Source organism: Bos indicus x Bos taurus, chromosome 2, assembly GCF_003369695.1.
Source record: "Bos indicus x Bos taurus breed Angus x Brahman F1 hybrid chromosome 2, Bos_hybrid_MaternalHap_v2.0, whole genome shotgun sequence".
NCBI classification, from domain to species: domain Eukaryota; kingdom Metazoa; phylum Chordata; class Mammalia; order Artiodactyla; family Bovidae; genus Bos; species Bos indicus x Bos taurus.
The window spans coordinates 37,165,908-37,191,708 of record NC_040077.1 but is presented as its reverse complement, the minus strand read 5'-3'; the positions used below and the strand labels follow the sequence as shown (position 1 = coordinate 37,191,708).

Genomic DNA, 25,801 nt, shown 5'->3' with positions numbered 1-25,801 from the left:
TGCTGAGGTGTTTTGTGCGAGGAGGTTGGCTGATGTCCTCGCAGCAGGTGTGAGATGGACTCCTTCCCTGGCTGCCAGACTCTCGGCAATGAGGCAGGTGATTGCCTTACGAGTGAACCCTAGGAGGATGCCTCGGATATTTGAGCTGTGGTTCACCAGGTGGTGCTCTGCTGCAGTGAATGCGTCAGTACTACCAGCGAGGTCAGCAACCTAGGGAAGCAGAACCCGGCGGGTGGGGGGGGCGGCGCTCAGAAGCCTGGGCAGCTTTGGGGGCTGTTGCTGAATGTGAGGTGAGATTTGATGTCAGGGGACCACCTGGACCGGGTAGGTTTCTCCTCCATGTTCTGCTTGAATGAGATCTTAGCTCTCTCTGAGGTGGAGGTGGGGAGCACCGGGCCTGTCCCCTGCCTCCGTCCCTGGTTTCCTCCCAGAGAAGAGCTCCCGTGCTCCATTTTCATCTCTGAAGTTCACGTGGGTTGTGATTAGTGGTGGTGGGGGGATGGAGGCGTGGCATGTCTTATAGAGCTCCTCATCAAACAGACTTAACGGAGAAAGAGGTCTCCGCCCAGCCTTTGCATGCACGAACCTATTACACTCCGGGGCCCTGCCAAGGTGGTTTCATTGGCCCCAGCGTGACTACACATGATCCATCCTCTTTGGCAGTGATGCCCGGCAGCCTTGCTGTGAGGGGACTGAGTTGGGCAAGAGCCCGGTTGTCGCTGTGTTGGAGCTTGGATAGCACTCTTGAAAAAGAACATCTTCCAGGACCAGAGTAGCAGTAAGAAGAATATTTCCCAGGGAAATGGACTCCGAGTCAGTCACAGAGAACCTCTTGTTGGAAATCCTTCAAGGAACAAACATGCCTTGGCATGTGCCTCTCCTTGTGAGAAGAACAGGAGGGTGGTGGAGGGGCCAGCTGGGGAGGAGGGGCGGGGTCAAGGCAGAGGGAAGCAGGCGCTAGGACACAGGTGCCTGCGAGGGGCTTTGTGTGCAGAGGCGAGGTGCTGTGGGGGTAGGCCGGGCATGCAGGGGGTACTTGAGCTGTGTTTGGAGGATGACTAATCTCCGGAGTGGGGGCGGTGTCTCCGGATGAGGGAACAGGGAGAGCAAAGGTGTGAGATTAGGCGGTGTGTTCGGAAACGGTGAGTCGTTTAAAGAACCGGGACCTGTGAGGAGTGAGGCAGGAAATATGGGAAGAAAATATTCTGGAGAACTTCAGCACCATGAGTGCCTTAGTAAGGTTCTGGGCTCATTGTCTGAAACCTTTGAGACGCTTGTGTTGGGCTGCAAACTTATTAGTATCAGCTGAAGAGAAAACCCAAGCTAGAGAAGGTAGTTTGAATGCTGCAGTACCTTGCTCAAGACGAGGCTTTCAGTGACAGTCCCTGGTCAGCCTGGGCAGAGGTTGTCAGGAGGAGGAATGAGTTTTCTTGGTTTGCCAGCCCATCACCTTGTTCCCCTGTTTAAAGTATGTATATACTGATGGCTTTTCCTGTCCATCATGGCTTTTTCTGAAGTCCTGGTTGTAGCTGGTTTTATGAACTCTGTGCTTCTGGTGTCATAGGACGAGTATACTGACTGGTTTTTCTTTTTTCAGTTCTCGTTCCATCTTGCTGTAGTCGCCTGATCCAGAGGAACGTTCGGGGTTTCCCCCGAGTGAGACAGCTGCTCTCTGTTGCCAGCAAGTGGAGTCTGGGGTGAGGCAAGGTGAGTGAGACCCAGGGAAAAGCTGTATTTCTACAAAGTATACAAGTTTTCCACAGTATGTTATTTTCTGAAAAATTCTGTGGCTTTTGAAGGTAAATTGGTTTTTTATTCAAAGAAATTTAAGAAGAATTGGAAAAAAAAAAATCCATGACTTAATTACTATGTTGAAGAACTCTTAGTAATAGGGATGTGTTGATAACATTCTTTAAAAATCTTTCTGACCTTTTTTGGTGCCCATTTCAGGGTTTGGGGGGGCACCAAAAATATTGTATCAGTAGAACTGATAAAAATTTTTAGATTTTTAATGGTGTCAGCCTGCAGTCTGTTTTTGATATATTTTAAAAATTGAGTTGTAGTTGACATGTAGCATTAGTTTTAGGTGTACAACAGAATGATTCAATAGATGAATATATTGTGATGTTTACTTCTTTATCATTTTTCTCGTCCCCAATTCTTTGAATAGGTTTTGAAGTTTAATAATTAATATGAACTTCCCCATAGTTATCAGGAGACAAATAAAGGGACGTTTACACCTACCTTACCCAGACGTCTTCCCAGGCTGCCTTTTTAGTGCCATACCAGTTACAACAGCTTGGGTTCCATCTCTCATCTGCTCTACATGCTGTCTTGTTAACCTATTTGGAGTTACTCCCCTCCTGGGTTTCAGGGAGGCTTCTTGTGGCCTTAAGAACTTTAAACACGTTGCTGAACATCTCCTGGACTGTGGTTTTCCTGTACTGCTATCTTACATGTAAATCGTGAAACAAAAGTACCTAATGCAAGGTGTTTGAGACTGGAGGTTCCTGATGGGTAAGATTTTTGGTCTGTACGCCTTTTCATTTGTATTTGCTGTCTCTAGTGTGTAGCGTGTAGTAGGACTCAAGTATTCCCTCTTTCCTTTAAGGAGAGAGAACTGACTGAGAACGGAGTCTCCAGTCCCATCCTGAGTGGGCACAGCTTGGAGGACTGTTGTTATTCATGCTCCGATGCTCTCAGTTGAGGCTGTGGAGCAGAAGTCCCCAGGAGGCCCAGGACAGAACTGTTGACTCGGGGAATGAAGGCTCTGCCCTGGATCTCTTTTCTGTAGGTGTTGGAAACACTCTTCCCTAGGAGGCGGGGTCAGGGTTAAAGCTGCTTCCAGCCTGAGTGTTCTTGAGACGTCCATGCGATGTGCAGATGCACTCTGCCATCTGTCCAGTGTGGCTTGCTCGCAGGACTTCATATTCTGCAGTCACCTTTCTGACTGTGTCTTGCTCGTCCATGAAGCAGTGGACAGTTGCCATCCCCCCTGTCTGCCCCCCCTCGCTTTGGCGGATCCTGCCAAAACATAAAAGCTTCTCAACAGGAGCATGTCAGGGGAGGACACATTATAATCTCCCTTGAGGTTTTAAAAATTAAGATACTGGGACTCCCCCTAGGCCTACTGAACTGGAAATAGGGGGATGGAGAGAGTGTCCCTACTGTGTATATACCTACCTACCCACTTACCTAGACTTCCCTGGTGGCTCAGTTATAAAGAATCCACCTGTCAATGCAGGAGATGTGGGTTTGATTCCTGGGTTGGGAAGATCCTCTGGAAGAGGAGATGGCAACCCACTCCAGTATTCTTGACTGGAAAATCCCATGGACAAAGCAGCCTGGTGGGCTGTAGCTCATGGGGCCACAAGAGTTGGACACAACTTAGATTTGTTGTTGTTCACTTGCTATCTATCTGTGTATGTGTGTGTGTGTGTGTGCACGCGTGCACGCGTTTTAAGCTTCTCAAGAGGTGATGGTGTATAAATTCTTGTATGTGGAGTAGACTTAAAAAAAACCAAAAACTTCTTTCTAGCCTGAGCAGATGTTTTGGGGGAATAATTTTTGAAGTCTGCTAACTAGTTTTACCAGTTTATACTGCCAAGCCAAACAGTCCCTTGTAGTGCTATAATTTGCATCATAGAACCATTTTATAACTTTTATTTAAAATTGCCTAGGAAAGCACTTTCTACAGTTATAAGTATACAAAGAATGAAGAAAATGATGTTGAGGAACAATCTACTAAATTTAACAAGAGCTCAGGCTTATTTAGAAATCCAGGTGGGACTCTGCTTAAATGGAATTTTACCAAAGTATGCAGGGATTTGCATATTGAAACCAAAGTCTCTCCCAACTTGTGGCAACACATTTCTCTAGGTAATGTTGAAATAGCAATTTATATGCATTGCCCTTGGAGAATTATTGGACAGGAAATTTATCTAGTAAGTTAGACCCTTTTTTCCCTCCTCCAGTTTTTGGGTGGTAGAGAATTAAGCTAATTTTTCTTCTCTCTCTCCTTGAGGACCAGCTTCAAGGAAATAGATAGGAGCTTAATAGCAAAGATCATGTTAACTGGCTTTTGTGGTTTTTGACTGGGTCTCTTTTGCAAATTTCCCTTGCTCTGGGGGGAAAAAAAAACACCTTGTAATCAGTTGTTTGAGGTTTTAATATTTTGTGGGTTTGGAGAACAGTGAGTTTCTATTTTGAAATCAAAGAATTTCACCATTTAGGCAGAGATCTTACCGACGACCTGTCATCTGGTTTCCATCACCTCAACCTCACAGAAACTGCTCCTAAGGTTACAGATGGCCTCTAAGAGGACTTGTGACAAGACTTTTCTGTAGCTCTTGACCTACTGATCACTCCCATTCCTCGTTTGAAACTTTCTCCTTTGGGTTCCTTTGCATTTTTCCTACTTTTCTCCCTTTCATTTCTTCCTAGGTCCTACTGTGCCTGCCAGTAAGTGTGCACACTCCCTGGGCTTGCATCCTTGGTGCTTTGCTTTTAGTCTGCTAAGCTTCTTTGGGTGACTTCTGTATTTCCATGGCTTTAGCCACCACCCACATGCTAATGACCCCCAGGTCTTTCTCCAAGTTCACCCTGTCTCAAACAATCTTTTGGAAAGTTCTACTTGGATGACTCATATGTACTTTTGAGATATCCAAACTGAACTCATTTTCCTCCTAATTGTTGCCTGCTTTCCACTCTCCACCTCCCCAAGTCCCCTCACCCCCAGCTTCTGTCTGCTTTTCCCACTGTGGTCATTGGCACTATTCAAGGCAAAAATGTGTGACTCATCCTTCACCCTCCCTCAGTCAGCTCCGATTGTTATTGGCGATAAAGCCCTATCATTTTAATATCCTAAACAGAAAAAGGGAAAGCCCATTCCACTGACATTTAATTGGGCTTTAGAAGTTGTAGTTGGGCCGATATAAGCAGATGGAATAACATGAGACCGTCACAACCAGCTATGTAGTATGTATTTCTTGCTAGGCGTAGTTCTAGGCACTTGTCATGTTGTTTTTAATTCTTAAAGTTACTTTGTGGTATGTCATCTCTGTTACGAATGAGGATTCTAAGATTTAGAGTGTTTAAGTTTCAGGCCCAGGATCACAGGGAAGGTGAAGCATAGTAGAGTTAGGGTTTGGGGATTTTAAACCCATGGATTGGTCTCCGTGGCTCCAAAACCTTCACCATCATGCCACTCTGACTTGTTCTGTTCCCATGATGCCACAGGTTTAGATTTCTGTCTGGTGAGTAGGATGGCTGTGTTCAGGGCAGGAACTGACTGGGTTTTACTCAAAATCGTGTTGCTCTTGTTCAGTTGCTAAGTCGTGTTTGACTCTTTGTGACCCCGTGGGCGGCAGGTAGCACGCCAGGCTCCCCCATCCTTCACTATCACCTGGAGTTTGCTCAGACTTATGTCCTTTGAGTCAGTGATGCCATCCAACCATCTCATCCTGTCGCCCTCTTCTTCTGCCCTTAGTCTTTCCCAGCGTCAGGGACTTTTCCAAATTTGTGTATCACCATATATGTATGTGTGTATTTTTTTTTTTTTTTACATAGTAGGCGATAAAGACAAGACCCTTAAATGGAAAAACCATGGTCTGTGTCTTCTGTGGCTTTATCTGGTTTCAACCCCTGATTTTTTTTATTAGCTGCATATTGGCTAAGTAGCCCGAGCTTAGGACGGTGGGGTCATGCTCCTTACCCTCGAAGGGTTTTTATGGGAAGGTGCTTTAAAATTCAGTGACACTTTTAAGAAATTCTGTTTGGAAAAATTGAAGAAGTTGTGGGAGTTGATAACTGGCTAGCTCAGATGAGCCTCTCTTTTTTAGGTTATAAATAACAACATGTGGAAATATAAACTCTTCTGGACCTCTGATCATGTTGATTGAATCATTCATGTGCTTAAAGTAGTAAAGGCAAAAAAGACCCAAGTAAAAACCTTGATAATGAGGATAGTATATGTAGATCTGATTTTTGCTATTATTAATAGTTCTGAATGTAACTGTTTTGGAGTAGATGAAGATATCATCTATGAAGCCTACATATTTAAGACTAGGCAGGTGAATTAAAGCAGAGTTCTAATGAGGTTTGTTGTTCTGTTTAACTGATCTTGCGAGGATGGACTTGGACACAGTCCTGGCACAGACAGTTCTGTATTTTGTTTTCCTATAGGTCTCTCCTTTTGCCCTGTTCCAAGAAGGAAATGTTCTTTGTTTTCCATCATAGTTCTCCTTTTTGGTAACAAGTTTCTCTAAGGGGAGGGTCCGCTTTAGTGAAAGTTGAATGGTTTCTAAATTCCACAGAAACAATTAGTTTTATATGTCCTATCTTTAGGCCCTATGCTGTGCCACAGAGGCTGGTTTTATGCATCATTTAATCTTGGGGTCCAAGGCTCAGGATACCAAAAGTGAGGGTCTAGTGTTCTTTCTGCCAAGGAGTGCTATGTTGAGAAGGAAAGTGTGGGATGAATTGAGAGAGTAGCATTGAAATATATACATTAATATATGTAAAATAGATACAAGTGGAAATTGGCTGTATGACACAGGGAGCTCAAACCCAGTCTCTGTGACAACCTAGAGGGGCGGGATGGGCCTTGAGGTGGGAGGGAGGCTCACGAGGGAGGGGACGTACGTAAACCTGTGGCCGATTCAAGTTGATATTTGGCAGAAACCAACACAATATTGTAAAGCAATTATCCTCCAATTAAAAATAATTTTTTTTTTTTTAAAAGAGGGAAGGTGTGGCTAGGGGCAGGCTGTGAAGTTTCTCTGACCCTTAATTTCTTTATCTGTCAGCACAATTGCAGTTCCGACCTCCTCATTGTGAGGACTAAACCAGATTATTCACAGTGAAAGACATAACCATACTTACTATGGGGTGCATTTGTGTTCCCACCTTGGCTGTTATTTTTATGGTGGTCTGTTGGATTTGTGGAGTAAAGGCCTTTTGTTTGTTACAGATTTACAGTATTGATAAGAAGAGATAATTGCAAAAAAAATCATAACTTAAGTCTGAGTTGGAGATGAATGGCTTTGTGGTTTTCAGTGAATTATCAGTACATTGAAATATGGGCTTTATTAGGTTTCTGAGGAGGCAGAAGGGAGTCAGCTTGGGAAGTTGGATTACATAAAGACAAGGGACAGATATTTATTATTTTATATCCAGCTCTGTTGCAGACTCATATTTTGCTGTGGCAGAAAGATGTTTTAGTAAGACCATGACAACTTGTAACATCTGTGCAACATCTTCGTTTTATCTAAAACAGTTTTGTATCCACTGTCTTTAATTCAGAGTCATTCAAGAAAAGTGTTCCAGTTTTCCACTGGGTTCTAATGAAGCTGTTTTTCCTTAAAGAAGGCATTGGGACCACACACTTATATTTAGAAAATAATTTGATAGCTGTGTTCATGTACTGTGTCTAAGGAACCTTTTCAGTTTGGAAGCTGTAGTTTCTGCAACTCATTTCCCTGTGCCCGCCCCCGTCCTCCTGACTTGAAAGGAGCATGATCTCTGTGTATATGTATGTGTGGTTTCCACGCCACTTCACAATACTGATTTTGTTCCTTAGGTCTGAGATATGTTTCATACTGTCTGTATGTGTTGAGAGGTGGTGACAGAATCTTTGATCAAAGGCTTCCCTGCAGAGTTAAGGGCTTTAATTGAACCTTTCACTGTGTTTTAGAGAGAAAAAATCTGATGTTCATATATGGCATGTCACATAACTTCAAGTGTGCTTGAACTTTATAGGTTTGATTAAAGTTTTATCTGACTCCTAAAAGTAATGTTTGTAATCTCCATGCATAGGAATTATCCTGTAATTCAGAATTTAGGTAATGTATCTTTTGCTGTTGGGTTGGGTTTGAATGCCTCTGGTTTAGCTCAGAGCTCCCATCCCAGATCTTCTGGAAACCATACAGGGCTTGCATCTTTCTGGGAAGTTTGGCTGCTGCCACAGCTGAAACAGTGAGCCAGATTTAGGTAATTTTATTAGTCTAGAAAAAGTATTACACTTTTGCAGCTGTTGTTTGTAGGTCCTAACCATGAAAACAAAAACCGTCTCAGTTACCCAGGATCCATGAGAAACTGGCAGTGGCCCAGTGTGAGTCCGTGTATTTTGGACTCTGAGTGATATTTATCTTCTTAGGGCATCCCCCATGAAGGCACGCATCTGGTGAGTGGCCTGGTTGTATGAAGCAGTGGGGGCGGAAGAGGCCACGCCTTGGGTACCAGTCTCACGTGGAAGCCTGGTCCAATTCATGGGAAGGCCATACATATTAGAGCTTAAATACTTTTTAAAAGGATAAGAAGAGAATTCAAGAAAATAAAACCAATATAAAACACACTTGTCCCTAATATTCACCCTGACTTTCATGCTTTTGTATGTTGTCTCACACTAAATTTCCATAGGTATCTCTCTTGTGATGCCAGGCTAGCTGTTGTTAGTAATTTGGTGGTGATGGACTTTCTTGTTAAATAGAACTTTTACAGACTACTGTGAAAATTAACCATGGAACTTGGCATATAATTGTTAGGGGTGATGTCTTTGTGGAGTTCCCAATCCTGCTAATATGTGCCAATCAGTAAATTACCATTTAATTTCCTGTATTTCAGTGGTTCCAGGAGTGGGATAAAAGTGAGCTACTGTTTCTCTAGAAACTCCTGGGCTATTTGCAGAGCTTTTGGCAAGTCAGAGTAATTGTTCTGTTGGGTCTGATCCTGATTCTCTGGGTAAGGGTCCCAAACTCTTAGGGTCATTGGATGCACTGCAGAGGGTCTCTGAACTTCGATGAGTGGAGAAAAATGCAAATTTAGCTATACTGTAGCCAAAATGTAGTTTTTCCTTTAATCATGAAAGGGAGAATAAACTATGGAATAAGAGTAGCACCTGTGGCTTTGGCACATAGAAATTATAGACTTTTGTATCATTTTGAGGGAGGTAGTTTAAGCTATCAATTATGCCTATCACCACTCAGGAAACTACAGTAGCTCTTAGACCTGCTGCTGTGTCATGTTATTTATGCGTTAAGAAGCACACATTACTATTATCACAGATTTGCTTTTTAAATATTTTGATGTCTGCTTCAGTATAATTGATTTTCTCTGTAATTGCATTTTCTGTGTCAAAATCACTCAGAAACATTCTGATTAGAGGCTCTAGATTGCTGAGGCAGCCCATGGCATTTAAAAGGTCAGATACTCCTGACTTGGATGGCACCCTTGTGTCTTTCCTTTCTTCCTTTGAGCCTGGATTTGTTAATATTAAAAAAAAGAAAAAATGGTCTCCTCTACATGTTTGGCTTTTGTTTCCTAGCATGAGTTGTCTTTGAATTTTATCATCTGGAACTCTGGTATTCCCCCATTTGGGGGCGGTTGGAGTGGATTAAAAAATAAAGCCAATGCCCATTCTCACATGGGGCTTCCCTGGTAGCTCAGCGGTAAAGAATCCAGCTGCAATGCAAGAAATACAGGTTTAATCCCTGGGTTGGGAGGATCCCTGGAGGAGGGCATGGCAACTCCAGTATTCTTGCCTGGAGAATCCCATGGACAGAGGATCCTGATGGGCTCTAGTCCATAGAGTCATAAAGAGCCTGACTGGAGCGGCTGAGCGCACATTCCCACATGACCTTTCTCATGGGCCCTGTGGCAGTCGCAGTTTGAGACTGTGTACTGCAATCAGTATTCATTGGAAGGACTGATGCTGAAGCTGAAACTCCAATACTTGGGCCACCTGATGTGAAGAACCGACTTATTGGAAAAAACCCTGTGTGGGGAAAGATTGAAGGCAGGAGGAGAAGGGGACGACAGAGGATGAGATGGTTGGATGGCATCACCGACTCGATGGACATGAGTTTGAGTAGGCTCCAGGAGTTGGTGGTGGACAGGGAAGCCTGGCGTGCTGCAGTCCATGGTGTCACAAAGAGTCAGACACGACTGAGTGACTGAACTGAATTGCAACCAAATGTTTATGGCCCAGAATGGTTTTCCTTACAAATTTCAGATAAGAGCCCCTTGATCCGTGTGTTGATATACTTGCCTTAGCTGTGGGAAGAGAGAATGCTCATATGATGCACAAGTGTGACACCTGTGTATTTGATTTGGCTCGCTACTGCATTGTCACCGGCATTGCCTAATTTATTTTAGAACTTTGATATCCAAGGTTAAGACCATGTTACATTAACTGGACTGTGTAAAACTGTCCAGAGGAGAACTTGGGCACAAGGCCATTCCTTGCCCCAGCCGATCACTTTTTAACAAGCTTCATTCAGTTCATTCTAGTGAGAATGGGGAGATGTTTTTTGAGTTCCTCTTGAATAGGATAGTTTCTTATTTCTGGGTAAGTGTTTGGAATGGGGGAAGCATTGCCTATGTGACACGGAGGTCTCTGCCCCAAAGTATCTTCTTCATCAACAGTATGGCCCATCTCCCAGTATTTTCCACCTGTGAGCTTGAGTGTGCTCATTTTTTTGCATGTATCTTGTGTGATGCTTCCAGATCATACATATCAACCACACGGTAGTTTGAAATAACTCTGATTGGGTGCCTAGCAGAACTTGAGGGAGTGGACAGTAGGTGTCTTTTTCAAGATAAGGGATAGAGATAGATATTCTTTTCCAAGAAAGATTTGAGGCATGGGGTGGGGGTGGCAGGTGTGTGTGTGTCACCACCTCACCAGGCCCCTGGGAGCTACTCGCTCACTTTTATCCAAAAAGGAGGCATGGGATAGGACTACATAGTCAGGCTCTGGAGCCCAACTGCCTGGATGGGCCCTCATGAGCTTCATGACTCTGGGCAAGTTCCAGCTTCTCTGTGCCCCAGTAGAATGGAGATACTGATAGCACCTGTAGAGGGCTGGTGTGAGGATTAAATGACTATATATATAAAGTGCTTAGAGCAGGGCCTGAAATATAATTAGTCCTAAATGCGTGTTGCTGGCTGTACATCAGAATCACCTGGGGGAGTCTGAAAAAAAAAAAAAAGCAAACTACACGGGTATTGAGAATCCCTAACCTAATGAAATTAAGTCCTGGGGAGGTTATAACCTTGTTCAGAGCATCATAGCAAGCTCTGACAGAAGCGGAGGAGGGATTTTGACATCTTATATTCTGAAGCTTTAAGTGAAAGATCCGTCTGTCAGCGCCATAAGCAAGAAATCTTGGTGTAATGAATAGCTGCCTTTCACAGGGCATCTTTGAAGTTGTCTGACCTTTTTCGCTTTGAGGCCAGATGCAGTGCAATTTAAAAAATTTAATTTCTTTAGATTTATAATACCAGGCTTCATTCAGCTGGCACTGATTGATTGAGTGCCTGTTAACACTTTTTGGGAAAAAATGGACTTCCTGACATGTCTTCAGGATCGCTTCTCCTTTCATACTCGAGACTTATCATCAGCCCATGCCATAGACTCCTTAGAGGAGTTCCTTTTTCATCTGTGGTGATGGTTTATCAGCTGCTGTGATTACAGTGGCCCTGTGAACAAGAAATAAAGCTCCCCCTTTGCAATGATAGCACCTAGAGGTGGAAGAGACTTGATATTACCCTGTCAAACGGGAAGGGAAGCGGTGTTCCCGTTAGACGGATGAGCCAGTGAAAGGCGAAATAACTTGCCCAAGGTCATCTAGTTAATAACGCGAGGCCTCCTACCTTTACTCAGGGAGCTGTCATTGTCACACATCAAGAAGGTGGCCCATGTGAGTTGCGGTTCATAACTCTGTTGTATGATATAAGTGGAAAACTTCACAGGAAGGAGAAGGGAAAAGAGAAGATGTAATCAGGGCGGCTGTTAAGGAGCTAATTGCCTTTATGAGGATTGGGACTGGGGTCTCCAGTTGCTGTGAACCTTACATAGGACAGTGTCCTGTGGTCTGGTTACCCCCTCCGTGGAGCTGTGTGAGAAAGGGTGGGACCACATGCAGAGATTGAGCTTCATAGCCACAGCCTAGGTGGTGCTGCACGGGCTTTGGCCTCATGGCTACTGTGGCCTGGCATTGGCTTTTTCCCCAGCTCTCCTCAGCTGGATCCATAACAGCTGTACTTTGTCACCCTCATGCAAAAGCCACTTTGTCTTTGAGACTTGTATTCTGTTTTCCGGGTCACCTTCCTAGCTCCCCTCTCCCTGGTTCATTGAGGACTTGGGAGGTAGCAATTCAGAGCCTGAGCTTTCAAGTCAGAGCTGGGTTCAAGTCCCAGCTTCGCCTTTATGAATTGTGTAACCTTGGGGAAGTTGTTCATTTCTTTAAGCCTTTCTTTGTATTCTTATTTATAAAAAAGAATCAGTGAGACTGTCCCATAAATGATTTTTTAAAGATTTTAAAAATGAGGTTGCTGAAGAATATAAAACTCTTCCACTTAACTGATAGACAGTAAAGAAAGGAAAGTGGAAGTCACTCAGTCGTGTCTGACTCTTTGCAACCCCATGGGCTGTAGCCTGCCAGGCTCCTCTGTCCATGGAATTCTCCAGGCCAGAATACTGGAGTGGGTAGCCATTCCCTTCTCCAGGGGATCTTCCCAACTCAGAAATCGAACCAATGCAGGGTCTCCTGCATTGCAGGCAGCTTCTTTACCAGCTAAGCTACCAGGGAAACCCGATATATGGTAAAGACTTTGGTAAATACTGGCTGTTAGAGTGGTGGCTGATATCCTTAACCTTGCCTCCCTTACTGCAGGGAGCATCTGAATGACCCTTTCCCAGGCCAAGATTCAAGTTCCTTGACTTCTTTGCTTCCGATCCTCACTTGAGGACGTTCCACTTCAGTGAACCGTGCTGTTGGCAGTCATGTGGGCTTTAACAGTGTCTGGAATTGTTCCATATCCAAGAATTTAAAATTAAGAGGATCAGACAGCCTCTGTTTAGCTTCTTCATTCACTTACCCCTCTGTATTTGCTCTTTGATCTCTCTGAAACACCATCCCTGTTCTCTCTGGCTGTGCTTCTTCTCAGGGCTCCAGGTGCTTCCTGTCCAGCCTCACTTCCATGGCACACCACTCTGGGTACTCTTGTACAAGCACCCCAACCACTCCTGTTGCACCTGCGCTGCCAACACCCGATGGCCGATCAAACCTCTTGTCCTCTGGATGGTTCTTCCTTGGGGCTGAGCATCGCAGGATGGAATTGCACACTTTCATTGTGTCTTGCTCTTGGTTGGGCAATCAGAACTGTTGAGCTGCCCTTTTAATCTTGTGCTTGCCTTCCTCTTCTCTACAGGGGCTACTCTGAACCATCTCTGCTCCTCTCAGACTTCAGTTTCACTTTACAGAGAAAAGGGAGGCCTGGACTTGTGGCTTCCTGCCCATGTTTGTTGATGATGTTGTCTTCCTCCTCCAACATATTATACTTTGTGCCCCTCTTTGATTGGCACAGAGTGGAGACTCAGGAATGTGTGCAGAATGAAACACCTAGCCCAGTGCTTATTCTGTAATTGGAAAATCGGGTTGTAACCTTGTCTTAGGAGAGTCAGGACAAGTTCCTCTGATGCTCAGGGTCTTGCATTTTAAACAAGGAGGTTACATTTACTTAAATAGGCTGGCAATGTGTTTTGAGGTACAGTTTTTCCCTTTGAGAATTAGAGATGGATTAAGATTGTGTTCCTCTCTGATATATCCATTGATATTGAAATGAGAAAACTGTGCTGGTGAAGCTTGGCAGGGTCTGACCATTCAGAGGCCCACAGCCTAGTGGAGGAGGCAGGTGGACAAGCAATTAAAATAAGAGCAGGAAGGCTTCTAAGAGGAAGCTTTTGAAATAGATTTTTTAAGTGAGCTTGTGAAATGCCTTTTCTTTCTCTAATAAATATCTATGGCCATCTGGATGGTGGTGGTGATGGTAATAATGTCACAGTTATTTTGTTCTCTAGTTAGGTAGCATGCTGTTAGGTTGGGAGGCAGGTGCCTGGTTGGGGAGCACCTGGGTGAAGCTTCTAGATGAGCAGGGGCTTTCTGCAAGGCTGGTGCTCCATCCTGTATGAGAACCATTGACCTGGGAGGCATAATGATAATTGCCAGAAACTCTGCACTTGGTTCAGAGAAGGCAATAGCAACCCACTTCAGTACTCTTGCCTGGAAAATCCCATGGATGGAGGGGCCTGGTAGGCTGCAGTCCATGGGATCACGAAGAGTTGGACATGACTGAGTGACTTCACTTTCACTTTTCACTGTCATGCATTGGAGAAGGAAATGGCAACCCACTCCAGTGTTCTTGCCTGGAGAATCCCGGGGATGGCAGAGCCTGGTGGGCTGCTGTCTATGGGGTCGCACAGTCGGACACGACTGAAGCGACTTAGCAGCAGCAGCAGCAGCAGCTGGACTTGGTTATTTCCCTATCTGAGCCTTTCCTGGTTTGAGGCAGAATGTATTGATTTCAGGTTTTGGCTTCTCTGTTGTTGTACTTATCCCTTCTGTGTGTGTATTTAAAATCCCAAAATAAAACCTACCTGCAGCTGGTACTTCTGAAAGCCTGATAACACAGCAGATCCTGCCATGGGAATGTGCTGTTCATCGTGTGTAAGTCAAATAACTTTGTCCATAAACTTGGAAATTAGTACTTGGTAACAGAAGAATTCTTACATTATTAGCCCAAATCTGTTGTGGGAGAGAATTGCAATTGATTTTCATTTCCCCTCCATAACAACCCCGCTATTCTTTCATTTAAGGAGACTTACTAGGTGTTTGTTACATGTAAGGGACATTTTTAGGTGCCATGGGAGATTTGTAGAGTTCAACGTTTTTCACTGTGATTTTTATTGATAGTACAAAGTGAGGTGTGGAATTAAAGGTACCTTCTGACTATCATGGCCTGGGAAGGTTTTATGAAGGGGATGGTATTCCAAGTTGAATGAAACAAATCTCTTCACAATATAGGAAAATGGATCTTGTAGCCAGAAGCAGGTAACTTCTTCATATTTTCTTCCAAAAGTAAAATTTCTCTTCTGCCAAGTATTATCAAAATGAAAACTTCTTTAAACAAACTTATATGTAGTAATTTTTTAGCAACATGAAATACTAGCTTAGGAGACTCAGATTTTTAAAGACATGTTTCTCAAAACAACTTGTGTATCTTTCTACAGAATATTTTAAATAGGGGTTGAAAATGACTTCGATCTAATAGGGAATTTGCACTGAATTTGGGGCATCAGAACTTAAGCATCTGAGTTCAAATTTCATGCCCAGAACTCTGTTTGTCCCCCCCGCCCCCAGAACTCTTTTAAATTCACATTACTTGTGACTGTAAATTTACTTTCCTTTTAATAACTCAAACTGGGCATCTTTTTGCCTAAGACAAACCTGATTTTAAAGAACAGCAGAATTAAAGGTAGAGTTTGTAGAATGACTTCAAATAAGGAGGACCAAATGGTTAGGTCTGTTGTGTCCTAGGGCATCATTCGCCTGTGCTTTATCTCCTTTTCCCCAGCTCTGCATGTTAAGCCATATGAAAAGCCACTATTTTAACTTATCATCACAATTGCTTTCTGATTTCTTGATCAATAACCCCTTCTCTTGCAACTTTCCTGGACGAAGCATCTGCATCCTAGAGACGTCTAGTGGCCTGTTTCCTGTCACAGTGTCAGGGTCGGGTCTCCTGACTCCTAGGTTTTCTCTACTAGCCAGGATGGGGGAAAATGTGAGAGAGACCGCCTGGAATTTCAAGTATTCATCAAGGGTTGGTTTTTCTCCCCAGCCTCCTGGGAACTCTAAAAGAATGTCCTCAAGATATGGCTCTTGCTTTCAGGAAGCTTCTATTAACAGTACAGTTTTCCATGAGTTTCAGCAGCAGCCAGCGCCCCCTCTAGCAGAGCTCTCTGTTTCCTTTTGTGGTCTCTATTCGACTTTGTTTTCTCTAGCTTGCTCCCTTCCGTATTATTTATCCTATAGGCTGCTTTAGACACCATCACCCATCACCACTGTCACCCATTTCCTTTCTTTTGATAAATAGTAAAAGTTGCCAGTGCAAAGGAAAGTTCTAAAGGCAGTCCTGCAAATGTCATGACTATTGTGTTAGGTGAGTCTTAAATCTTATTAGGTTGAAAATCTTTTGAGTCCCTAAAATTGAGGATATTTTTGATGTCTCTCTTCTCTGAAATAAAAAAAAAAATTTTTTTCGTAATGAGTATGCGTGTCTTACTGTCCAGTGTTTTTCACTCGTAAATATTGCTACTCTGGCTTGCTTTATTTCTTTTTACAAATTAAGTAGGTTATTTTTATTTATTTATTTATTTTTTGAAGTATAATTGACATACAATACTATATTTGTTTTGATGTAAGATACAATGATTTGACAAATTTATACATTGTGAAATGATCACAGGAAGTTTAGTTACCATTTTTCACCATACACAGTTGCCGTCACCTTTCTTTTGATGAGAACTTTCAATATTTACTTAGCAACTTTCCAACTTATAATACAATGTTATTGATTATTATCACCATGCTATACATTACATCCCCTTTTTTAAAATTTTATTTTATTTTATTTATTGGAGGCTAATTACAATATTGTATTGGTTTTGCCATACATTGACATGAATCTGCCACGGGTGTACATGTGTTCCCCATCCTGAACTCCTCTCCCACCTCCCTCCCCATCCCATCCCTCTGGGTCATCCCAGTGCACCAGCCCTGAGCACCCTGTCTCATGCATCGAACCTGGATTGGCGATCTATTTCACATATGATAATATACATGTTTCAATGACTGAAGAATGGAGTCACCTTCTGAGACTGCTTTGCTGTGAGGTCAGGTAGATGGTTTGATGCAAGGAGTTCCTTTCCATAGAGTGAGCAAAGAGCATATGTTTAGGTGTGTAGGATAACTGGATAAGGTTTTATTATCTTGAGATTTTTAAGGCTGACTCAGGTGTGGACATGACAGGGTATTGTAAAATGCAGCATTTTCCTCCCAAGTATCTCATGGATTTAACTGAGTTTTTTTGCATTCTTTGCAAATGAAAATATATAGGAATGTTCTTTGTAATTTATAAACTGCTATAAATGTTGTTTGATTGCTTGATTTGGAGGAAATAGCTCATCTGTGTTCATTGCAGCCTAGTTAAATCTGTCAACAAATACTGAGAACAGAGTGGGTGCGAAGACTGTGTTCCGGCTTCTGTTTGTATCTGTTCAAGAATAAACAGTCCCTGCCTCATGGATTCCACTTGAAATAATGTAAATAGGCAGTAAGGCACTCCAGAAGAGGAAGGTTTGAAGGCTGGTATTACTTTGTGATTTCACACAAAGTGGTCATGTTTATGATACTGCTATTGGGATTGCAGACTGAAATAGGTTTTTGTCTTGTTTTGAAATCATCTCAGTGTTTAATCTAGGATAACTTTTGTTATATTTTATATACCATTGTAATCACTATGCAGAATGCTTATTTAACATATAACATGGAGACATTATGCCTATCTCCAAAGAGTTTATGTGTTAAAGGAGAAATCTGAGAAGTAAAAGTAAACTAAATAGTTGATTTAACTTCCTGAGTTTTAAAAGGAAGAATTTGTGGCATTTGGGAAACTTTGATGTTGAAGGATAGTAGAAAAACAAGAAAATCTGGGTGACTTCAGATCATTGAAGATAATGTCACATGCTCATTTTATTTTCTTTTAAATGAACATTATAGGAAATTTTCTCTCATTAGATAATTTCAGTTGTTGTGACCTAGAGGCTGGTCTTTTCTCTCTTCCTCAAAAAATATATAAAGAAATAAGGACCAAAGTTTTCCACTTTTTCCAATATTTATTTTTAAATATTTATATCCAACCATATGTTTATACTACTTGTGTGGTAGAAGCCAAGGTTTTTATGTGGCAGACATTGAGGAATTCTATTTGGCCAGTGTTTATTTTTGTTATACCTGTGACTCTTGATCTGTAATATGGTAAAGTGAAAAAGGACAGTATTTCTTATTTTATCCTATCATGCTTGTTTTTAAGTACATCCTTACATGTATGATCTTTTAATTTAGCAGGAACTTGATAACTTCTTTTTTGTATAGTTCTTCTGTGTATTCTTGCCACCTCTTCTTAATATCTTCTGCTTCTCTTAGGTCCATACCATTTCTGTCCTTTATGGAGCCCATCTTTGCATGAAATGTTCCCATGGTATCTCTAATGTTCTTGAAGAGATCTCTAGTCTTTCCCATTCTGTTGTTTTCCTCTATTTCTTTGCATTGATCACTGAGGAAGGCTTTCTTATCTCTTCTTGCTATTCTTTGGAACTCTGCATTCAGATGCTTATATCTTTCCTTTTCTCCTTTGCTTTTCGCTTCTCTTCTTTTCACAGCTATTTGTAAGGCCTCCTCAGATAGCCATTTTGCTTTTTTGCATTTCTTTTCCATGGGGATGGTCTTGATCCCTGTCTCCTATGCAGTGTCACGAACCTCTGTCTATAGTTCATCAGGCACTCTATCAGATCTAGTCTCTTAAATCTATTTCTCATTTCCACTGTGTAATCATAAGGGATTTGATTTAGGTCATACCTGAATGGTCTAGTGGTTTTCCCTACTTTCTTCAATTTAAGTCTAAATTTGGCAATAAGGAGTTCATGATCTGAGCCACAGTCAGCTCCCGGTCTTGTTTTTGCTGACTGTATAGAGCTTCTCCATCTTTGGCTGCAAAGAATATAATCAATCTGATTTTGGTGTTGACCATCTGGTGATGTCCATGTGTAGAGTCTTCTCTTGTGTTGTTGGAAGAGGGTGTTTGCTATGACCAGTGTGTTCTCTTGACAAAACTCTATTAGCCTTTGCCCTGCTTCATTCTGTATTCCAAGGCCAAATTTGCTTGTTACTCCAGGTGTTTCTTGACTTCCTACTTTTGCATTCCAGTCCTCTATAATGAAAAGAACATCTTTTTTTGGGTGTTAGTTCTAAAAGGTCTTGTAGGTCTTCATAGAACCATTCAACTTCAGCTTCTTCAGTGTTACTGGTTGGGGTATAGACTTGGATTACCATGATATTGAATGATTTGCCTTGGAAACGAATAGAGATCATTCTGTCTTTGAGATTGCATCCAAGTACTGTATTTCGGACTCTTGTTGACCGTGATGGCTACTCCATTTCTTCTAAGGGATTCCTGCCCGCAGTAGTAGATGTAATGGTCATCTGAGTTAAATTCACCCATTCCAGTCCATTTTAGTTCATGACGCAGATAATCACGATGGTGTGATCACTCACCTAGAGCCAGACATCCTGGAATGTGAAGTCAAGTGGGCCTTAGGAAGCATCACTACGAACAAAGCTAGTGGAGGTGATGGAATTCCAGTTGAGCTGTTTCAAATCCTGAAAGATGATGCTGTGAAAGTGCTGCACTCAATATGGCAGCAAATTTGGAAAACTCAGCAGTGGCCACAGGACTGGAAAAGGTCAGTTTTCATTCCAATCCCAAAGAAAGGCAATGCCAAAGAATGCCCAGACTACCGCACAGTTGTACTCATCTCACACGCTAGTAAGGTAATGCTCAAAATTCTCCAAGCTAGGCTTCAACAGTATGTGAACCGTGAACTTCCAGATGTTCAAGCTGGTTTTAGAAAAGGCAGAGGAGCTAGCGATCAAATTGCCAACATCTGCTAGATCATGGAAAAAGCAAGAGAGTTCCAGAAAAACATCTACTTCTGCTTTATTGACTATGCCAAAGCCTTTGACTATGTGGATCACAATAAACTGTGGAAATTCTGAAAGAGATGGGAATACCAGACCACCTGACCTGCCTTTTGAGAAACCTATATGCAGGTCAGGTAGAAACAGAACTGGACATGGAACAACAGACTGGTTCCAAATAGGAAAAGGAGTACGTCAAGGCTGTATATTGTCACCCTGCTTATTTAACTTATATGCAGAGTACATCATGAGAAACTCTGGGCTGGAAGAAGCACAAGCTGGAATCAAGATTGCCGGGAGAAATATCAATAACCTCAGATATGCAGATAACACCACCCTTATGGCAGAAAGTGAAGAGGAACTAAAAAGCCTCTGGATGAAAGTGAAAGAGGAGAGTGAAAAAGTTGGCTTAAAACTCAACATTCGGAAAACTAAGATCATGGCATCTGGTCCCATCACTTCATAGCAAATAGATGGGAAACAGTGGAAACAGTGTCAAACTTTATTTTTTGGAGATCCAAAATCATTGCAGATGGCGATTGCAGCCATGAAATTAAAAGACGCCTACTTCTTGGAAGGAAAGTTATGACCAACTTAGCATATTCAAAAGCAGAGACATTACTTTGCCATCAAAGGTCCGTCTAGTCAAGGCTATGGTTTTTCTAGTGGTCACGTATGGATGTAAGAGTTGGACTGTGAAGAAAGCTGAGTGCCAAGGAATTGATGGTTTTGAACTGTGGTGTTGGAGAAGACTCTTGAGGGTCCCTTGGACCGCAAGGAGATCCAACCAGTCCATCCTAAAGGAGATCAGTGCTGGGTCTTCATTGGAAGGACTAATGCTAAAGCTGAAACTCCAATACTTTGGCCACCTCATGCGAAGAGTTGACTCATTGGAAAAGACTCTGATGCTGGGAGGGATTGGTGGCAGGAGGAGAAGGGGACGGCAGAGGATGAGATGGCTGGATGGCATCACTGACTCGATGGACATGAGTCTCAGTGAACTTCGGGAGTTGATGATGGACAGGGAGGCTTGGCATGCTGCGATTCATGGGGTCGCAAAGAGTCGGATGCGACTGAACAACTGAACTGAACTGATAACTTCTGGCGTCTCTTTGTTTTCTGGCAATTTCTTTTCTGGGTGTCGGGCTCATTATTTAATCATTTGGGTCTGAATTACTGTGCCTGGAAGGCTGGTTTGCATAGTTTCTGTCTGATTCACTTGTGTAGCAGGCAGTGCTCACCCTTTTTAGATGAACAGTGACAGTAGTTGAAGCTGCTACAGGAAGGGAGGTGATGCAGAAGGCGTCATTCAGGAGGAGTCCTGCAGCTGCTCTCAGAAGACTGCTTCACGGTGGCATTTGCATTCGAGAATTTACCACTTTTTTTTTTTTTTTAGTCCTCTAATTGGAATCAGAAACTTAATATTCTTTATGTCTTAAATAGATGGTACTTGGCAAAGTGACTCCCTTTGGCAGAACTCTTTCTCATGAGAGCTTTTGTTTCAAGCCAGAACACCAGTTTATTAATTTATTCCCAGAGTCATATCTGCCAACAAGCTAGGCAATTGTGTTGGGTTGACCAGAGCCAGCACACTCTCCTCCTCCGTTGTTAGGTTAAAAAGTCAGGTTATGAGGCCCTGCTCAGTGAGAACAGAATCAGAAGAAGGGAAAGTAGTTATGATGCCAGTGTAAAATAGCACTGGGTACCATAGCCTAGAGGGTCTGTTTCTGGATGTGGGGGGTATGCACTTATGAATTCATAGATTCTATCAGGTGTGCAGAGAATTTTCTCTGGATGATACTGCTAATGTGGACCCCACCAGCTTATTACTGCTCTTGCTGTTTCTGACCACCTTGCTTCAGATGGGCTCAGTGTTTAAATGGTCTGTTGATGTATATCAAGTTCCAGTTACATCTTTTGGGCCATGACTAAGTGGGACTTTGCATAGCTCTACTCTGATCTGTGTTAATTTCAGAATTTAGCCCACAGGGAGCAGTCTTTCTTTTTTCCTTTCCAGCTTATGTGTGTATGGGGGCTGGGAGGGGTCCTTAATTTTTTACTCAGATACAATCATTTAAGGGGGGGCCTCCCAGATGACACAGTGGTCAAGAATCTGCTTGCCAATGCAAGAGACATGGTTTCAATCCCTGGGTTAGGAAGATCTCCTGGAGTAGGAAATGGCAATCCATTCCAGTATTCTTGCTTGGAAATTTTCATGGACAGAGGAGTCTGGAGGGCTACAGTCCATGGGGTCGCAGAGTTGGACACAGCCGAGTGACTGAGCATGCACACACACATAATCAAAATTTCTCCATGTTGCAGTTTGAATATCATTTAAAATATAAATGTAGGTTCTTTCCATTGAGTTACTATTTAGTGGGGGAAGCAAGAAATGGGAGAAAAACTTATAGCAGATATTTGATAGCCTCTTCATTGGAGACCACTGATACAGAAAATGTGACTTTGCTGAAAACAGCTGAGCTCCTTGAAATAGGTATCTAAGGTACCTGAGATGAGATGCCCACCTCCACGTCTGCCAGTCCTTAGCCTGTGGGACATGTATTCCAAAAGGTGTGTAGATCTGTTGTCGATTGGTGGAGACCTGGGTGGTTAATCAGGGGTAGCTTCACCACCACGATGGGGCCTGAGCTGTTCAGTGATCCAGGAAAACACAGGGAAAAGTTCCATGAGGGCCTTGGCCAAGCTCTGCTGGCAAGGCTCCATCGATAATTGTCTTTGTCTTATTTCTTTAGTATGTAGTCTTTGCTAAATGACAAACCTTGAAGTTTGGTTGATTGGTTTTTTAATTTGAAAAAGAAAATGTCTGTGCTTACCAGGTATGTATTTATTATCTAATTTTGCCTACCCCCCCTTTTTTTTAAATGCCACAACATTTTGCATTGTTTCCTTCAAGCATGACTGTCAAGAGAAATCTGTGCTTCCACGGTTCCCCTATGGAAGCACACTGTGGCCCACTTCCAAATTCAGAGCTTGCACATCATGAAACCCATGTCTTTTCACAAGGGTCCATTCAAGTAGCTTTTTAAAAAAGAATTAGGCTCTAAGCCATGCCCCTTTTGTGTGTAAATACTTTTTTTCTGTAAGATGATTTAACCCTCAGTAAGTTTCACTGTGGCTTTCTCCAAATTCTGCTTAAGATATTTTCTTCTAGTATCTTTCAGGTTGGTTGGTTAGTTGTTAATTTTTTTTGCTAGTTTGATTGCTGTTGTCCAAAGCTTTCATTGCATGGAGCAGAGAGGCCAGCGCCTTGGAAGGAGGGGGACCCTTGCTGGGAGTCTGCTGTTTAGATTCTGGCCTTACTGTTAATTAGCTGTGTGACCTCTGGGCGAGTTGGCCTCCCAGGGTCTCTGTTTCTTCATCAAGAAAACAAAAGGCTTGGAAAGATAAATACAGGCCCAGACCCAATGATAAGAAAGGTCACCCTGTGCGCTTATGTTGTACATGGCCGCACTTTGGGACTCTTCCTCCCTCTCAGTGGAAAACCTTGAATCAACTCTGGGGTGGTGTGTGCTTGTGTTGGGTGTTATACCGAGGCCTTTGGAAGCATTGGTGCTCACGAGGCAAGTTTTTCTGCAGAAGAGTTGTCTGTCCCCTCTGTGCTTTCTCTTTAGCAGCAAGCTACTCGCCGCCTTCTACCTGTCTCTCCTTAGCGTGTTAACAAAGGTGTGATGGTAACACAACCCATTCAGATTTGTTACTGTTTGGGGTTGTCTGGCCATCTCATCTGAGTTAGTGGAGGGAAGAGAGCTAAAGAAGCCTAACTGACAAAATAATGGTCCTTTTGTCTGTCTCTTGCTTGAGGGGTGGTTTTATGTTTCATCTTAGGCCTGGACCATTGTGTTGTTTTTATGTGCTCAATATAACCCTGCTTAAAAAATACAGCTCATTATTGAAGGGATTCAGCCACAGGCCTGTTCTCCTTACCTCACCACCCCCACCTCCAAAGCCCTGACTATATGTGGTAAAAACCCATTGCAGTGTGTGCTATTTGATCAGATCCCCTGACATCAGGGTTGAAAAGTGTTCCCACTGTATTTATTTTCCAAATGTTTTTCAGTTATGTTTTATTCTGATTAGCCTTCCAAAATGTTTTCCTTATGGTTGTATAATCAGTAGCACCTGTAAAACATGCCGTTAACCATGTAGCTTCCTTCTTAACTGTTATCTTTTTGATTCTGTCTTAATGTTTTCTTTTCATGAACCGGGGGAGACCCACATTCCTATGCCAGACGTCTTACAGTAATGTGTCCAGATTTAGCCTCATAACCTTAATTAGATGTGGAATGCTGAGAATGCACCATTGTGTTTTTTTTTTTCCTACTTTTATAAAAAGACAGTGACCTTCTGATCACTTCATTGTGTTATAAAACACTCTGTCTTTAGCTTTTAGTTCCCCATGTTAGTTTATTCACAGAAAATTAATGTAAAACTCAAGTTACCTTTATCCTAAGTGATCTGTTTGTTTGAAGACAAGTTGCCTTTTGTGTCAGTATGCAAGTTCAGTTCCAGTTTATAATCTTTAATTCATCTTCCTTCCCCTCCTCTTCTCTTTAGAAGCAAAGGAGTGTTGAAAATGTTAAAGGCTGTGCTGAAGAAGAGCCGAGAGGGAGGAAAGGGAAGCAAGAAGGAAACAGGTATGTGTCCAAGATGGAGTTGAACTGAGCAAGCATGGTCGTTCTTGAGTCCGAAAGGCCCTGCTTAATCCAGGCTGCTATTGTCTTGGGAATGGATCAGAGAACTCATACGGGTTAGAACAAACAGCGTCCAGGAGGCCATGAGAACCTGAATGTATTTCTGTGCTTTCTTCTGGGAGGGGACTTTGAAAATTGAGTTTGGGTTCTGAACCAAATCCTTTCCCTAAAGACTTGTAAGGGTCATAATTTTATCATTTCATTCAGATCCAGAGGCAGAGTTATAGACATTTAGGGAGAGCAGGTGTGCCTAGGAATTTGGTTTCTAGAAAGCCCTTTCTCTTTTCCCACACACGCTTGCATTTTATGTTTGACCAACTGCTGGCTGAGTGGTCCTCATCTTTTGAGTATCAGATTTTCCCCCTAACAGGTGTAGCCCCGCTGATTGCCAGGCTGCTAGTTTTCATTATGATGAGAGCTACTTAATTTGGCTTGGATTTCTCTCCCGTTTGTACTAGAGTTCTGGTGCGTATGCGGTTATTGTATGATTCTACACTGCATTCTGTGTGGTAAAGTCCTATAAGTTTATTTTGGTGACCACTCACCAGAAAATCTATGTTATCTGCCTGTGTTGCACAATAAAAATCTGTTAGCATGGATAGATTGCCCTGAAATGTGCCATTTCACTCTGTAAACTCATGTTAATCCAGAGTTGGAGAATGGCTGGTTTTCTGAGTTACTGTATATTGAATAACAGTTTAGTTTTAATTTCTATTAAGATATAAATAAGTTGAATTATAGTTAACTCTAATTCGAAAGATCTTGTAATGCCTTCTGGTAATATTGTTATGTTGTTTCTGTAAAAGAATAAGTGAACTTATAAAATTTTGTTTATATGGAACCTAGATGGATTTTCTGTTATTAATTTCCCTTTAACCAAGTAGAGACTTTGTTGTGAAGTTGCTGAAAAATTCTATTAAAAGCTTCTCATTAATGCCTGGCTAAGCAGATGCAAAGAAGAGACCAGTCTTTGATAATGGAAACAGGAGACCATAGTTAGCTCTTAACTTTAGAAAATCAACTTCCAGCTTTGAATAATTAATTAGGATTGTTACTATGGAGAATTTTCAGTTCACATAATTTCTATGGGGCGGGCGGGTGGTTCTTCATCCTCTGCTGGGTCAAGACCAAAACCACCTCCTCTCGAGTTTTCCAAAAGCTGTCTAAAACAAAAAATTTTTAACCAGTTCCAGCTCAGCTGACACTCATCCTAGGAGCTGTGTTATTTGCTTCTTTAGATGCCTTTGTAATTTCCAGGATAAAGTTAGATCCTAAAGCTGTCTGTTAGGCTAGAGCTGCCAACCAGTGGGTTATTTTTCTCAGAGCCAGGGTCTCCAAGCCAAAACTCCCTGTGAAGTAATGGAGTCTTTCACAACAGGCCGTACCATCCTCTGTGACCCATGCCGGGCTCATGTGAAATTACAGTATATTAATGATTTTCAGCACCCTGCCTTTCAGATGGGCCAGACAGTGAACATTGTTTGTGTCTGA

The 25,801-nt window shown here is 42.5% G+C and overlaps 1 protein-coding gene across 6 annotated transcripts in view; it reads left to right on the top strand.

The window, feature by feature from the left end:
- TANC1 (tetratricopeptide repeat, ankyrin repeat and coiled-coil containing 1) overlaps positions 1-25,801 on the top strand; it is a 252,456-nt gene that overhangs the window by 58,929 nt on the left and 167,726 nt on the right. For all 6 annotated transcript variants that reach the window (XM_027560022.1, XM_027560005.1, XM_027560042.1 and 3 more), the window contains exons 2-3: positions 1,598-1,707; positions 24,174-24,253. In XM_027560022.1, the coding sequence (XP_027415823.1) occupies positions 24,193-24,253 (61 nt within the window). In that variant the 5' untranslated portion in view covers positions 1,598-1,707; positions 24,174-24,192. The remainder of the gene's footprint in view (positions 1-1,597; positions 1,708-24,173; positions 24,254-25,801) is intronic.